General features: G+C 37.7%; 1 protein-coding gene across 2 annotated transcripts in view; it reads left to right on the plus strand.

Annotated features, from left to right (window-relative positions):
• The window catches only part of XPO4 (exportin 4), an 82693-nt gene extending 65335 nt beyond the window's left edge, over positions 1–17358 (plus strand). For both annotated transcript variants that reach the window (XM_065678557.1, XM_065678558.1), the window contains exons 16-23: positions 527–701; positions 2435–2728; positions 3592–3772; positions 5241–5359; positions 6311–6441; positions 7223–7340; positions 8525–8617; positions 9068–17358. In XM_065678557.1, the coding sequence (XP_065534629.1) occupies positions 527–701; positions 2435–2728; positions 3592–3772; positions 5241–5359; positions 6311–6441; positions 7223–7340; positions 8525–8617; positions 9068–9265 (1309 nt within the window). In that variant the 3' untranslated portion in view covers positions 9266–17358. The remainder of the gene's footprint in view (positions 1–526; positions 702–2434; positions 2729–3591; positions 3773–5240; positions 5360–6310; positions 6442–7222; positions 7341–8524; positions 8618–9067) is intronic.
• The last annotated feature ends 302 nt before the right edge of the window (positions 17359–17660 follow it).

Here is a 17660-nt window from a genome sequence, read left to right on the forward strand (position 1 = left end):
TGGATTCAGACAAATTTTAAAGTTTTCTTTGGTATAACAAACTGTGAAGCAGGAAATTCTTGAATGTTTTACTTTTGTGAATTGACATGCAGGTGTACATGCAGTCATGTATTCACAGTGCTGAAAGAGTGACCTGAAGTTTGAGTATTTAAATGCTTTAGGACTTTTTTTAAAAAGTTAAGACCCACTGGAGCTAGTTCTGGAATAAACTCCTTATTTTATCATGACATAATGAGACTAAGCTTTTAATCCACACAATATGTCCATTAACTTTGTGTATGTGTATAAAACTACAGCAATTCCCTGCTTTTCTCCTATGTGAATTGAGCTCTTTTCAGAGTATGTACTTTAGAAATCTTAGGGGTGAGGCGTTAGTAAGATGAAAATTGAAAGGTGATCTAGCCTTTAGAATAAAGGAATTTTAAAAAACCCCTAAATACTCTGACAACTGCTGAGCAACCTGATGTGCTCTGATCATATAATTTTGTGAAGTCTTTTCTTTAATTAAACTTTTTCCCTCTTTTAGGGCAAACTTAGTTATTCAGTGTGAAAACTGGTGGAATTTAGCCAAACAATTTGCAAGGCGAAGCCCTCCTCTTCATTATTTGTCCAGTTCTGTGCAGAGAACACTAATGAAAGCTTTAGTTTTAGGAGGTTTTGCTCATATGGATACAGAAACAAAGCAACAATACTGGACAGAGGTAAGCCATTTTGATGCTTCTGTTACCTCCATTTTAGCAAGTAGTACAAACAAGTTAGTTTAGTGAATTTTATGGTGACACAAAATCAACTTGTATAGAAGCTTTTCAGGAGCATTGTGTCCCAATAAGAAGGAAACTGGGGGAAGAAGGCCAGGAGGCCTCCATGGATGGATAAGGAGCTGCTGAGAAAACTTATGGGGTGGGGGGAAGAAGCTTATAGAAGGTGGAAGCGAGGACAGGCAGCCTGGGAAGAACACAGGGACATTGTGCAGGAAGCTAGGGATCAGGTCAGGAAAGCTAAGGCCAGGTTAGAATTGAGTCTGGCCAGGGATGTCAGAGGTAACAGGAAAGGCTTCTATATACATAGGATAAGACTGCATGGGAGACCTCATAGCTGCCTTCTAGTATCTGAAGGGGGCCTGCAAGGATGCTGGAGAGAGGCTCTTCATCAGGAACCATAGCAACAGGACATGGGGTAATTGGTTTAAATTTAAACAGGGGAAGTTCAGGTTAGATATAAGGAAGAAGTTCTTTACTGTGAGATTTGTGATGCACTGGAGCAGTTTGCCCACAGAAGTGGTAAATGCTCCATCCCTGGCAGTGTTCATGGCCAGGCTGGACAGAGCCTTGGGTGACCTGGTCTGGTGTGAGGTGTCCCTGCCCATGGCAGAGGGGTTGGAACTAGATGATCTTAAGGTCCTTTCTGACCCAAACCAGCCTATGATTTGGTGATTCTAAACTTCTGATTTTGAACATCTCACAATTAAAATTTTTAAAATACTCTCTCTGAAGGTCAATAGTTATATGGCACCAATGTGCTGCCAAAAAAATTATCTAAAACATTACAACCTAAACACAAGCAGCTAATAATTACGTGGAGGTTCATGAAGCAGCCAGTATAGCAGTATGCTAGAAGGAAATTGTTATAGGAGGTTATGAATTTCCATTGGATCTGTGTCATTTCTTGCTTATACTCTAATTTGGTGGTGTTGTGAATTATTCACTTAATGGTAATGACGTAAGAAGCTAATGCAGAACATACTGAAGAGCCTTGACCAGCTTTTTGTGCCCTCACTCCATTTATGATGTTTTACTACTAGAAAGGTTGGTGTTAGAAAGTACCTGAAATGTAATCAGAAAGCACCACAGGAGTTTGTAAAGCATTGGCCTTCTGAGAATAACTTGCTTTTATTAGCAAAGTTATGAAATTAGTGATGGAAAGTAAGAATATAATGCACTAAAAGTAATTGGGAAAAACTTCTATTTTTATAAAAGTTTTTAAATTGGATCCAAACACAGCTGATTACAAAACAGATTGCACTCTCAAGAATCATAATATGACAAAGGTAATTGTGAACATGAATCTTAATGCTTTAATTGATAAACTGTAGCAGTTTTTTCCCCCAGTACTGAATTTAGAAGACAATCAAATACTGTGAGCCAGAGAAAGACATTGTCATTTGTTTAAACAGTACAAAATAATATATTTATGGAGGTGTTCCATTTGAAACCAGCCTGCAGGTGATGATGGATAATGAGAATTACTAATCACTACCTCTTCAGCTTACATTAATGTGAGAGATAATCACATAATTGAGCCTTTGGAAACTGGAATTGATTGATCTTGTACTGCCATGCCAAAGGCAACCCATATGAGCTTGCTAAATCACTTAAACCTCACATCTCACATAATAGTATGCTTATCTTAATGTGACTTTTCTAAAAAATTTCAGGTTCTTCAGCCACTTCAGCAGAGATTCTTGAATGTAATAAACCAAGAAAACTTCCAACAGATATGTCAGGAGGAAGAAGTGAAACAGGAAATCACTGCTACATTGGAAGCACTCTGTGGCATTGCTGAGGCTACCCAGATTGATAATGTAGCAATTCTCTTCAATTTCCTAATGGACTTCCTTAATAACTGCATTGGATTAATGGAAGTATACAAAAACACACCAGAGACTGTTAATCTCATAATAGAAGTTTTCGTTGAAGTTGCACATAAACAAATTTGCTATCTTGGAGAGGTAAATACAACCAGGAGAGGAAGAGTGAGAGAGTGTGCATGTGCGCACGTGTGCACGTATATGCATGTGCACATGAACATGTGTATACACTGCTTTTCCTTAAAATAATGTAGGGATTTTTGTATTTTATAAAGAGATGCTGTATGGCCACAAGTTGAAGGCATTCCTTTGTTTTAAAATCAAATACGTGCAAAGATTAAAAGCAGAACATCTAGACTGTTCTTATACCAGTAAACTTTTAACCATGCTTCACCCCTAGTTCAGTTCTATGCATGGGTGGCAGAAGAGTGCAGACCATGTTGAGTACGTCTTTTAACCATATCGGCCTTCCCTGAAGGCTAGTCTAGAGGAATTGCAGTGCTGTTTCATGTGACAAATGCATACCATAGAGACACTGCCTTGGTCCTAAACCAGGCATTAAGAGATACCGTGAAGTTAATAGGTAACATGAATCACTGCAGTGCGTTTGCATCTTTGCACATTGCCTAATCTTGCTTTTGCATCTAGAAGAGTTCCTGCCTGTTCTGAAGTGGGTATGCACATTGCATTGTGGCTCCAAACTTCAATAGCTGAAATGACTCCCCAAGGGATTTTGTTAGTAATCTAGTTTGAGTTTGGTGAGATGTGTCAGCCTGTCCCCAGCCACTCTTGTCTTTTTGTTAAGACTAAGGAATTGATAAAAGTGATGTTCTGCTGTTTCAATCACCAGCACATCAATAAATGGCTGTAAGCATTCTTTCTGTTCCTGCCATGATTTTGTGTGTACTTGTTAAAAAAGTGGTTATATAACTGAAATGAAAATCTTGAGTATCATCAAGTGTTATGCAATGGAAGTTTTCTTATTATCTAACATTGTTTTTTAGGCCAAAGCCATGAACTTGTATGAGGCCTGCCTAACTCTGCTCCAGGTATATTCCAAGAATAATCTAGGTCGACAACGGATAGATGTTACAGCAGAAGAAGACCAGTACCAGGATCTCCTTCTTATTATGGAGCTTCTCACTAATCTTCTGTCAAAAGAATTTATAGATTTCAGTGATACAGGTATGAAGGGATTGATAACTGCTGAAGCATAACTTGTTTTAAACTGTAGAGCCATTGTGGAGCATGTATGAAATCCTGGTAAAGCAAAAGCTGAACTTTAGACTTTGTTAGATCAGGATATGGAAATTACTATTTAATGTGCCAGTAGCAAAGGAAGGACTTTTCACAGTATTCTAGCATCTGAAAGTATTACTGCTTTTATAAAATAAACAGGGCATGTATGAAACAGCTTGAAATCTGAATGTTGCAAGTCCGAACATGCAGTAGCAGCAGTTTTATAACAAAAAACCCCATAGAGAAGTCAGAAGAGGACTGCAGGACAGCAGATGGATCCTGTAGTAAGATAACAATCTGACTTTTGTGAGATGCTGAGCTCATTAAAATTCCATCACATTCAAGAGTTTTCTGTATTCCTCATTCACAAAACATGCTTTACGGTATGTGGGTGTAGTTAAGGATTGGGTTTTTTTACTTTTTTCCATATATGTCACTTAAAACTGCAATATTCCTGAATACACTCTCCTAGTTCTAGCTTAGCTCTGCTGAAACCCTTTTGAATAAGCTGAAATACATTTTCATTATTCAGATCTTGCCATGTCCTATACAGTTTGCTTGGTAACAGACAGAATCTGCCTAGGTTCTTTTGATGTTATTCAGTGCTTTTTCTTGAAAGAAGAGAGTCTTGTACTCCAAAACTTAGTGCGTCTGTCTAGGGTTTTTTCTCATACAGGCACAACAGAATCACAGAATCACAGAACCAGATTTAGACTCTGTCCCTTGCATGGACAACTCAATGCCACATAAAATATTCTCTTTGAGGTCAGACATTGGATGTTAATTGCATGGAAAACACTTTAAAATACTTCCCATGAAACTAAGGAATGTGAATACTACCTAAATGTAATGCCCAGAGATCAAAGTTACTGAAAGTTGCCTGCATCCTGTTGCTGACTCAGTGAAGGAATTATGAAAGTAAGGTCGTTGACAGTTGATGGGAAATGTAGGTCTTGCCTGTAATGGGAGAAACTCAGCAACATGTGAACTACAGAATTTTCTGCATTTTTTTCCTTGTTTTTATAAAATATATATATATATACACACATATGTAAATGAAAATGCAGTAGTGTTTTGCTCACTGTTTGTGTGCAGGCATGAAGCAGCTATCACTAGAAACAAATGCAGTGTTCTGTAATGGAAGGGACCCTCAGAGTATCTAAAGCGTTCTGTTTTAGCATGCCATCTGGTACATGTGATAATGAAATGCTTAATCCTAATGAATATAAATATCGAGTGATGTGGCAGCCTCCACTCACTAAGTTCCTATTTTAATACAGTGCCTCACGGGTTTTTGGGGGAGAGAGGGGACTAGGTCTATTTTTAAAAATGGCTATATAATAAAGAAATGTGATTCTTCCTTCACCATGTTCAATTCTCTTTTTGTATAAAACATTTTTCATCTTTTCCACAGATGAAGTGTTTAGAGGACATGAACCTGGGCAAGGTACAAACAGATCTGTATCAGCAGCAGATGTTGTCTTATATGGGGTTAATCTAGTTCTGCCTCTAATGTCCCAGGATCTGCTGAAGGTAAGTATATTTTTCACACATAGCTGCTAGAATATAAAAGCTTTATAGTTATGAACTCCCAGAATTCCTTCCTATATGCATTCCACCTCTGTAAGTTGAGTTTTCTGGGTTTTTTAAAATGTAAATAACTGTTCCATAGTTCTGGGTACCATTTGAAAAGAAATATTGTAAGCTGAGAAGAAGTGTATTTAAAGGGCCTGAGCAAAACTTTTTTCTCCTGAAAGTGAGTCCATGCAGGTCAACAGTTAGCCAAACCTAAAACGTGGCTTGTGGAATCTGTTTTCTGATAGTGTCAGAATCATAGAATCATAGAATAGTTAGAGTTGGAAGCAGAAACAGTCATATTAGCTTAAAAAAAAAAATAATCTGGGAACAAGTAGTAACTCTTTTAATTGCTTTCACAGTGCAGGCGATTTCATATCATAGACAGCAGCAGCTTGTCAGTAGAACAGTAAAACATGAAACAATGGCATGGCAGTGTTTCATTGGGTTGCACCGTGTTCATGTTCTACTTCGAATCAGGGGAACAATTCTGAACTGTATCTCAGTTGTCCCCTCTTAACATGCTTTCTAATCTGGTAGCATTTGCTGAGTGTGAGAGCTGCATCCATTTTACATGAAACTGAGCAGAAGGATGTACCCAAGGAGCCCCTGCTCCAAATGCTCATGAGGCTTTTATCCCACAGGTCTTAGACCTGCTTATGACTTGAAGTAAAACTGCATGAATTTGTATAGAACAGCTACCAGACCTCCACCATCAACTGTTCAGTTACAGCAGTGTTTTTTTGTTGCATGACAGCGTTTGCTAATAAAGTTGTAGCCTTTCTAATATTTCTGAAGTTGTCTACTAAAATTGTCTTCTTCATATCAGTTCTGTCTCTGTACAGATAGAAATTATGTCAAAATATAGCTATGTGATTGATTCTAAAATTGCCATTTTTTTTGTAACAGTTTCCATCCCTGTGTAATCAATATTACAAATTAATAACTTTCATCTGTGAGATATTCCCTGAGAAAATTCCACAACTCCCAGAGGACCTCTTTAAGAGCCTAATGTACTCACTGGAGTTAGGGATGTCATCGTATCCTTTACAGAGCTTGGGAGTGTTTAAAAATCTGAGTTGCTTTTATAATAACCTGTTGAAATCAGGGGATGGGGGGTGTGTGTGTGTGTGTTCCTTTCATTGTTCCCTTTTCTGTCAATATCTGTATCTAGAATTATATATCAGTAATTGACTCTTAGTCTCTGGTGATTGAGAGTTTTGCTGAATGTCTGTTGAGATTCTAGTATTAGCTGAATTGCCTCACTTGTGCTGCTTGAATGCAGCCTTTAAGTGGTTTAGCATGTAAGTTTTTTCTGGCAGCCATTCCTCCTCCATTACTTCATTTCAGAGTGTGTAACTTCCTAAGCCTTCAGCTGGTATCTCAAAGCCATTCCTGAATTAGTTTCTCAGCTGGTAATACAAAACATTGCTGCTGTTCTACTGGGCTGGCTCCAGAGCATTTCCTGTCAGGGTGCCAATGGGCTCTCCCTCTCATAATGGGAGTACCATTTTCACTAATCTGTGGCACGTGTCAGAAACAGATGAGCTTGACCATAAGGGACTCTTTCTGAAAATGTTATGTCAGAGGGGGTTATGTTACCTTAGTGCGTGCAGCTAATGAAAGAAGGCAACAAAGTTGGAATTTTTTGCTGTTTCTTCCTTTTTTTTTTTTTTTTTTTAATTATTAACAGCTTTTTAGTAAACCAAAATCTTGGAACATACAAGCAGTTACAATATTTTCTAGTGACGCAGCTGGGGATTTTAACCACAGTTTAATTTCCCACTAATCTGACTTTGATTCTTTAACACTCACTATCAGAATGAGTTCAGAGGTTTGCCAGCTCTGCCTGGAGGCTGTAACACCATTAGCAGAACAGTGTGCAAAAGCACAAGAAACAGATACAACCCTTTTTCTAGCAACAAGGCACTTTCTTAAGGTAAGGCATCCGTTTTGTGTTACTTTGGGGGAGTTTTGCATATAGGTAGTGTCAAGAGGCCAAACAATGATCATATCTGACTGGGTTAATCAGGATTGCACAGTAAGAAATGTATTACCTAGAAAACTGTCAGTTTGAGAAGAAAGAGAGCATGAAGGCGTGGAGACATTGGATGGGAGCAAAGAGACAAAGAAGGATGTAGGGAGGAAATTACTTACTGTCAATCAACAAAAGGCCTGAGTGTCTCAGAATGCAATTCACATTCATCCATGCTCTGCACATGAGCTCTAGAATGAACCTGATTGACAATTTTAGCAGTTAGGTTTACTGTGAAAGTTGTGAAATAGAATGCTTCCAGAACTGTGCAAACTGGAAGCTGGGTAGAATGCTAAAACAAAAGGCAGAAAAAAAGACAATAGTTGGGAACTAGAAAGAAAATGCTGTCATTTATTCAATGTAGGCAATGAATTAAGCATTGTCTTAATGCAGTCTCATATTTAGTATTTTCCTTTTAGGACATCCACTCTATCTCATTGAATTTTGGAGTGACCTGGTAACAACCAGGTTCCTGCCAAGTGGGAACAAAGTAATTGTGAAATTTGTGTGCTTGTGTTCTAATTTTGTGAAGACTTCAGTTTTCCTTAAGACATCTTTTCTTACCAGACTGACATTGATTGCTCATTAATAGCATACATCAGACAAGCTGAGAGAATGAGAAACACCTTGCATCACTTTATTGGTCTTTCTATTAACATGGCTTTCTCCATTTTCTCTAAATTTCCACTTCAAATTATCATACTGTTCTTATTAATTTGTTCTGTGTTTAGCTTTCTGTGAGCTGTAGGAGTCTCCAAAACTTGAGGAGGAAGTATGCTTCTGAAAGAGCAAAGGCTTTTTTCATTATTTCTCTGGCATATCTGCAGCTTTTGGAATAAAAGAGATGCCATTTCTCTCTGAACAACACATAAATCAACAGGTTTCAGTGCTTTGAGATGTGAATTTGTGCTGTTAAGCCAAGACTCAACTTCTAAAAGAACTTGGCTTTCCAATTACAAAACAACCAACCTTGGGTGCTTGTAAATACATCTTCATTATTAAAGTGAAGATTATGTTCAGCAGCAAATGTTGGTAAAATAGAAAGTTAAGTTTACACTTCTGTAACTACTTCAGTTTTGTGATTTCAGATGGTCTTTGATATGCTGGTACTTCAGAAGCACAATACGGAAATGACAACGGCAGCAGGTGAAGCATTCTACACATTAGTGTGTTTGCATCAGGTATGACATTTAGCCACTTACAACCTCAAAAGCAGTCATTTGTTAAAGGAGGGTGGTTAATTCCCGTGCATCTGTGAAATCATAGAATCCTTTGAGTTTTAAGGGTCTCTCAGGAGGTCTGTAATCCAACCTCTCACTCAAAGTGGGCTCAATACTGAATTTGGATCTGGTTGCTCAGAGCTTTTTTCAACTGTGCTTTAAAAAGCTCCGAAGGCTTCTTTAGCTTTTAAAAAAGCCTGGTCTGAGTGAAGGACTTGATCTCATTTAGAAGGAGGTGAAAGCTGTGGGGCCACACTTGCTTCTGGCACACTAGTCAGTGAAACTGGGCAACAGGTGGAGAGGCATTGATTGCCTTCTGTCACAGCCCTGGTTCTGGATTTTTGTCCTGATCAGAGAAGTTGTATATATAGTATCCTTTTTTTTAAGCTAATAAGATTGTTTATTTAACAGACTGAATATTCAGAGCTAGTTGAAACATTGCTGTCAACTCAACAAGATCCAGTAATTTACCAGCGGTTAGCAGATGCCTTCAACAAGCTTACTGCAAGCAGCACTCCTCCTACACTGGACCGTAAGCAGAAGATGGCCTTCTTAAAGAGTTTAGAAGAATTTATGGCAAATGTTGGTGGACTTCTCTGTGTAAAATAAACAACAAAACTCTATGCCTAATGTAGACCCTTTCTGCAAAATGCACTGAGAAATGCTGAATGCTGACTAAATCTTGTACCTGTCTCTGGGTTCTTTGCAGCCATCTCAGATTCTAGAGAGCCTGGAAGTTTGAACATAACACAGTGGAATAGGAGAGGTCAACTTTTGAATCAGCTTCTGCTATTATGTGTTAGCTGCAATCTGTCATACTTGTGTGTGGGAGAGAATGAATAGAAAATTTGAATTTAATTTGTTTTCCATATATGTGCAAACAGATATGGGCACAATGAAAAATAAATACAGTGCCTTCCCCCCCACCCCCACTGGTTTAAAATATGAGTGGCTGGATAAACTTACAGATTTCTACCCAAAATCATGTTAGAGTGTGATGCAGATACATACAAAGCTCTAAACAGTTTAGCTGATTTTAAGCTTTATTTTTCCTCTATTTGAGTTTGTGTTCCAATGGGGAAGAAAAACCAAAAGGTGTTTTAACTTCTGTTTAGTTATGGTTTTCTACATCACCCTGACATTGCATGTTTAATGCAATGCAGGTTTTTACATTACATTCTGCTGCCTAAAGTTCAAAAAAAAGGTGTATATTTTTGTTCCCCTAAAATGAACTTTAGGAACTGTAGCCATTTCATTGCCTTAATTTAAAGGAAAAAAACACTCATATACTTTATATAAGAAATTTAAGGCAAAATTTGATTCCAGAAGTGGTTTAGGATGTTGGCACTAAGCTGCTGTGTACCTATTGCAGCCCGTCATGTTGTGTCATTTTTGGAGTGAGTGTCTAATGCAAGGTTCACGTGTAGTTTTACTTTCAGTATCTGTTTTGATTCATACCCGGGTTGCACACAACTGCAATGTATTTCTACACTGAACTGTTTGCTTAAGCAATAACAACTCGAAAGGTGTAAATTACTGGCAAACTTTTTAAAGTTGGGGCATTAGCTAAAGCAGTTATGCTAGAACAGGCGAGTCAAACCCATCTACTCAAGGGTCATACTTGTTTGAGTTGAGTCAAGAAAGATTCGATTGGGATGTGTAGTGCTGTGGGAAATTTTGGGGTATGCTGACTCTAGCTTCACTTATGCAGAGCCCTCCCAGCTGCTAGGCTCTTTCTCAGTTTTTTATATCAGCACTTTAGCTATTAAGACAGCAGAATATAGTGCCCTGAGTATAGTGGACCAACAGGGGAGAGCAGCACACAAATACAAAAGTAAGGCCTGCTTTGTCTCCAGTCATGAGCCAGAGGAAACTGAAGCAAACACAAATTGTTTCCATCGTGTCTAGGAAAGTTGATTTTTGTGGGAGGACATGGAGGCAGAAGCGGGCCCTTTTGTTTAGACCTTGGCAAGATTACGCTGTTGAGTATTTCCCATGTGTTTTTAAAATTTATATAAAATGTACAGTATACACCTTTATTTGGCTATGTATAGCATCATGTTTGCAATTCTGTGCCATTCTGCAGCTATTCATCTCAGAATTAGTCACAATAGACAGATTTTTTAAAAGACAAAAATTTGTTACTGTGCTGTAAGTGATCTAAGGATTTTTTTTCTTCTTATTATTTTTTTAAAGTCAAATCCATACCTGTCTCAAGCATGGATCCACAAGGCCAAAAATGCCATCTCCTCATTCTACTTTTCTCTTTTAATTCATGTGAAAACTGGGCTAGGGCATCTACACATTGAAAAGTGACCATAAAACTTGGTAGATAATGTACTTTCCCTGCTAGTATTTTATTTCTAAGATGATCTGTGTAGTGTTTTAGAATAGGGCATGGCTCTCAATTTTTATTTCAAACTCTAATGCTTTTCTTTAAAAGATTTCTTGGCTGTGCACTTGTGCAGAAGGCGATGATTCTGGCAGATCCTTCTGGTTTTAAACTGTACTGGTGACTGGTATTTTTTTAAATTGGGTTCTGCTATGTTTTGAAACTGCCTCTGGAGCTTCTCTGAGTTTGTACGTTGTATAGGGCAGCAGTTCTGAAACCTTTTTTTCAGGTGAAGAGCATTAAAGCCTGGGAACGTAAGTGGCAGTACTTGCTGCTAGTTTGTCATGATTTGCTCAATGTCAAATATCTAGACCAAAGTCTTCAAAGATATCAGAGTAAATACCTTCAGATTTTTTTTTAAACTGACTGAATAACTGATAAACTCAACCATTATATTATTCTTTTATATCTAGTTCTGTCATTACCGATTTTTTTAATCCTAAAGCTGGCTCACTAGTTAAAAAATATTTATTAACTTTAAAAATTTGAAATCCTCTTGCATATTGTGATTGATTAATGAGAACATAAACTGAGTTAGCATCCAGGACAAAGGAATTTGCATGCCCATTACCTTTCTTATTAGGCCCATTATCACAGTGGGTAAGATCAGAGCCGTGGGGCATCTTTTGACTGTTGAGACTTGCTACAGTATGAACACTGACTTTCAAAACCTAGTTTTGAGGGTTGCTTAAAACTTTCCTTTGCCCTTCATTTTAAATTAATATTACATGTTAAAGGGAAACTGTCCTAGTAAGGGTTGTTTTTGTAATTTTCCTGCTTGATGTTATGTTAGATAATATTCTTCCTTTCTTGTTTCTTAATATTTCTTCTGTTCTCCTATATTCAACAAGGATCTTTCCATGCCATTTTGTTTCTTCTAGAGCAAATGCTAAGATGCCTGTACTTAATGACATCCATGAAATTGTTGCAGAAGGCTCTGGGAATATATTTTATTAATTAATATTTCTGCTGGAGAGGTGGCTGCTGGACTATGGGACTTCTATATCCCTTACAAAAAAAACAAAGATTACTCGTACATGCCCAGTTGTAGATCAAGATGCAAAAGCTCATACAGGAAATACTTACAGACCATTTTTAGTGAACACTGCGACGTGGCTCCATGGAAGTGTTCTGTAATTTTTACAGCATCACTGCATTGGTTTTTCCATTCACTGTACAAAGTGAACAATGGTTCCAAAAACTCACTGGAGTTTTGAAGGAGAAACTAGAAAAGGCAACTCAAACTGAATTGTAAATGCTGCATGATGCAGTTGTAACAAATTCTCACAAATTGTAACATACATTTGCTAGGGTTTTTTGGGGTGGGTTTTTTTTTTTTTTGGTTTGTGTTTTTTTTTTTTTTTTTTTTTGCTAAAACACTTTATTGCTCCAGTGTTTCCATTCTGAGACTAGTAGCTTCTTTCCCATTTTGCCAGCTCCTTCCCCATTGTAATAGCTAGATCTGATGCTGGTATAACACTTTTCTGTTGTTCGACCTAATAATGTTTGCTGTTGGCAAGCACGAGTCATTGGGTTGGGTCATGAAATTCAAGACCTTCTTGAAAGCAAAGGTACACATGGGCAGGATGAAGATGGCTACTACACAAAGCTTCCACTTTCATGTCTATTTATGCCTTAAGTATCTTCACTGAATACCGCTGGAATCTGCTAACTATTGCCCAGAAGTTTGTGTTTCACTGTTTAGTGATAAAGGGCTCACCGTCTTCCTCAGGAATGAGAAACTTGTTTTCTCAGCATGTCCAAATCCAAGTAGTTGAAAGAGAGGGGTTTGAATCAGAGTCATCTCTGTGATAGCGTGTAGCACTCACTGAAGCCCCAGTGTTTACTTGGGTAAATCCCTTTATATCTAAGCCATGTAGTTCTAGAAAATAAGCTTGCTCAAAGCTGTCAGTTGTCATTTAAAATCTAATTGTTTAAAAGGTAAAGCAAATTCTAATTTGTGATCTGTAAAAAATACAACTAACAGCATTTTTCTTGTAAAACACTTCAAGTAATTTCAGTTTTTGTTAAATGCGTACGAAGGGGTGTTTTTTTATGGAAGTAGCTTGATGAATATAAGCGCAGGAGTAGGAGCCAGGCTCCTCTAATTTTGTATCAGTTTTTCTACTGGATCCTCTGTGGCCATTTTGGCAAGTTGCTAGAACTGTCATTGTTACAATAGCGATAATACCTACCTACCTCACAGGGATGTTGTGAGGATTATCTTATGCCTATAAAGTGCATTGAGGATCTGAGATACGATGTAAATATTAAATATTTTAATTTTAGTTTTGTGAGGTGTAAGATTTACTGTAACGAAACCAGAAGATTTTCATACCAGTAGATGCCCAGTAGAGGCAGCAGTGGTGCAGTATTGCCCAGGACTGGTCTACTGCAGTACAGTAATGCTGTAGTTATTTCAGTTACAGCTGATTGAAACAGTGGCTTCTTAAATAAGATTCCCCACCAGGATGCCTCAGTTGTGGTCCACATAGAGAACAGTTGTCAGTTGTTCAGGCTTTGGTGCCTCTACTTGTGACAAGTGCCACTTGTGGTGGTAGGTTTTTTGTTTAGTTTGGTTTGGGTTTTTACACTTTTCTGCAAGGAACCATTCATTTTTCCCATATTAGTTCCAGTCACTCAGTATAAACAAAGCCTAATGATAACAATTAAAATGTAAAGAGCCAGCTCTGTTCCCCCGTCAGTTTGCTTTTAATATGAGTAGATAGTGCCCTCTCTGCAGTAAATGAGATTAATGCTTTCTAGCACTAATCAGGAAGCAAGTCATGAAGTGTAATTTGCTTTGGAGCCTTAAGCTCTTGGCTGTCTTACGAAATTCTTTTTTCTTAAGTATGAGCTTTCTTGGTGCCCTAGCAATGGAGAAATGAGGTTTCCCTGGCTTTCCCTTCTCCTCAGTGAATGAAGGTAGGTTCTGCTTTTCCATTTCTTCCCTTTCCCTTTCCTGCTTTTACTCTCCTTTTAAGCCATTCTTATAAAAGACTTGGAAGACTTCCAACCTCAAGGGAAAGATACTACTTGTTATTTTTCAATCTACTGCAGCTTGATACTTGAAATTGATAAAGTCCTTCCTAATAGCATTCCCAGGCACATGTCAGTCTCCCATTGAACCATTCTAGAGTTAATAATTGGGGAAAAAAATATTATCCTCTTTTATTTGTTCCCATTGGGCAAAATAAGGAGCCTTTGTGCAGTGAACATGCAGTTTTAAGGCAATAAATGCTAGTACTGCTGTTGGTCAAGTGTGTAAATATTTTAAATGTATAATTCAGTACTATGTTGAGTTTATATATTAAAAACACAGGGATTGAAGTGCTAGTTGATTTCAAGTATTGTTTTACCTGTACAGTTGGAGATACGAAGTTGCATAGAAATATTTCACTATTTGTTGCAATAAGACTTTGGCAATGGCTATGTGATCAAGCCTTAACACGACTGAATTTTCCATTTTGAAATGAACACTTTGTGTATTTTTAAGATCCATAAGCAGGAGGAGGGTAAAATTGTTTTCCACTAAAGACTTCTATTTTGTTTTGGCCATGTGTGATTTGTGTGTATTCTTGTTTAATATTTTTGTAAAATCTCACCTGTGTTTTATCCCTGGAATAGCATTTGTTATACCTCCTTATGGGAGAAACAGAAGTAGGAACGTTACGAAACCTCAGGCACACGGTCTGGTTTTTGGCTATTGCAAATGCGCAGTAATTCAGTTAAAATTTATGGGGTAACTTTAATTTACATGGACACCCAAGGCATGAACTTATCCATCAGCATTTAAAAAAGAAGTGATCAGGTGTGTGAGAGGAGTATCTCTCACTGAACTACAATTACCAGAAGTGGCTCTGAATATATAATGAAATTAGTCTTTTCACCCATCCTCCAAAAAAAGTTAATGGTGACTTTTCAGGTCGCTGTTACTGGTAGTGTTTGTCTATCCCAAAGCAATACTGAGTTCTGAGTCTTGAATTTTTCTTTGTGTAGATTTAATTTGAACAGTTTCTGATGATACCTGGCACAGAAGAGTTCTTCAAGCTTGTAATGTGTTCCAATGTAACTGCCATCTGACAGTCTGTTACTTCATGTGTATCAGAAAGTTCAGGCAGTTCCTAATGTGCTATAATAACAGCTGCAGCTGGATAAAGAACAGCTATTTTCTGTTGCTCCCCTCTTACTTCCATGCACTCACATTTTTCCCAAAAAAAAAAAAAAAATGGGGAAGGAATGCTTCACAAATCCTGAAAGTAAAACTACGCAACAGCGATGGTGGTGACAGCTTGCTCTGCATCTTGGCTGTATGTATCACTAGAATTTTATTGGTTTCAGAAGTAAAATTATTGCAGTTATGTATTTATATTGGCCTGGTTTAGTTCAGTGAACATTTTGGCAAAGGACAGAAATATTTAAGGTAATTTTGAGGAAAGCCCTGAAGCAGCTGGTAAGGTTAACAGCAGCAGCGTATCCAAAAGCCTTTCATGTAGAAAATAGAAATATTGCTTTACCTTAAATTACAAGGTCTGGAATAAACTTGAATGATTTGGGTACAAAGCCTTTATTCACACTTTTTTGTGTAAGTGTACTCAAGAACCATCCATTTTGCCTATATGAAACTCACATTTGCTTCAGCCGTGAGTGGTGGAGTTGGTGGTGGGTTTTTTCCTTTTTTCCTTCACTGATTTGCCATGTATTGTAAGCAGAAAGGCAGGAAAACTCAACATTCCAAGTGGAATTTGTCTGGCAGGTCAACCAGAGACAAGTTGGAAGAGGAGGGAAGAAACAAGTTTGCAACCTTATGTGGAGGAAAAAAAAAATAAATAAATCAGACTAATCTGTAAGAAGAAAAGTCCACAATACAAGTGTTATCCCATAACTCAGTAACCTGTATCGTCCTGACAAGGATTAGTAAGAGCCTGCCATTTTATCAACACATTTTTTTGGGGAAAAGAGCACTGTTTTGGAATTGTGTGATGCGATACTATCTGTGTGAGTTTTGTTAGTTAAATGAGAAAATCTTTATTTTGGGAAACATTCCAGACAAATCTACGTCTCCAAAGAGAACACTGAAGTTACCCACTCTGACTGATACAGATACAACTCATTACTAGTTTTTCTCCCACCTATATTTGAATCTTATGGAAACTCTTTTCACCTTAACATCAGGTAGATGTTGATCAGATTTGGTTTTTCTGACAAACTTCCCTTTGCACGTTAGAGTAAGGCAAAGGGAAGTTTTGGGTGTGATGTACTTCCTTTTTTCTTCCCCTCTCTATGTCTGGTCTGCTGTTTGTGGTGGCGAAGATGTGCATGTTCGATTTGCTTTAACTTATTGTTTTGGGTGATGCAGTTTAGGTTTGCGGCATATTCAGACTGCTTCCAATCTGTTTGGTGTTTACTGAATGAAAGTCATTGCTAGACTCCAACAGAATTTTGATGTGAAATCCTCATTCATAACTTGGTTTAATAGGTTATCAGGACATTTGCTTTAATTTTAGACCTGCACCGACACTTCTAATGGAATTCTGTCCATTCAAATGATTGTTGTAACTCAGAAAAAACAACCCCAAAGCCAAAACCCCACCACCACACTGTGGAGTCTTTAGGAAGATCACTGATGTCTTCACACAAGATCAACACTGCTTTGGGGGAAGGCTTACATTCTTCAGCCACTGTAAGGAAAGACTGTTCTGACGTACTTTTTGCCTGCTTTTAGGCTGTTAATGCACTTTCATGATTTCTTAACAAACTACTGTTAAAAATGTACTGTAACATGGCTTTTGATAAACGCACATGTATTTAAACAATTCACTCAGCCTCAGGAAAGCTGGAAAAAACAGATACCTGTTTTGTATCTTGGTTAAAATGTTTGTTACCTACATCCCTTAAGATGGCCAGATGATGTCGAGATCCTGTGAGTGTAACTATTTAAGATACCAGTATAGTCTGTAAAAGAAGGACAGTGTAATTTTACTCTAGGGACTGAGAAAATGGTGTCCTTCTCTTATTTTTCTTAGAGGTATATATAGTCTGAATTGGAGTTTCAAAAGCAAAAAAAAAACCAACAAAAACAGTAATAAACCCCATTTACTGTTCAGGAAAAAAAAAAAAAGTGTTTTCTTTCTTAACACTAGCTTACTTCTATCTTCTTTCTCCTTAAAAAGCATATGTGAAATAAGTGCAGAGGTATGTGTAGGAACAACTGTAAAATCTGCTGCTGTACATAATATTTGCTACTTGACTGCATTTTCTGTTCCACCTTAATTTTACTGGTTTTGCTAAATATATTTTATATATTTTCCTTCCTGCTTCTTGTGATGGCAGAGTGATTACCTCTTTGGGAGGGTGGGGGAGCAAAAACAACCGTGAGTAGGCTCTGGCCAGAAAATTCCATAAACTTTGGATGTCAGTATGTATCTTAGGGCAGTTTTTGAGAGAACAACGTACATCAGGGGCAATAGGGCATAGTAAAATCAATGGGGATATGAAAACGTATGAAGGTGTAAGATACTGATGATTCTGTTTCAGGGTTGCTATTTTTTAATGTTTTTTAGATGTCAGCACCACTAGATGGTATTAAGTGACTAGTGGTCACTTAAGTAG

Source organism: Lathamus discolor, chromosome 4 (genome assembly GCF_037157495.1).
Source record: "Lathamus discolor isolate bLatDis1 chromosome 4, bLatDis1.hap1, whole genome shotgun sequence".
In the NCBI taxonomy this organism is placed as follows: domain Eukaryota; kingdom Metazoa; phylum Chordata; class Aves; order Psittaciformes; family Psittacidae; genus Lathamus; species Lathamus discolor.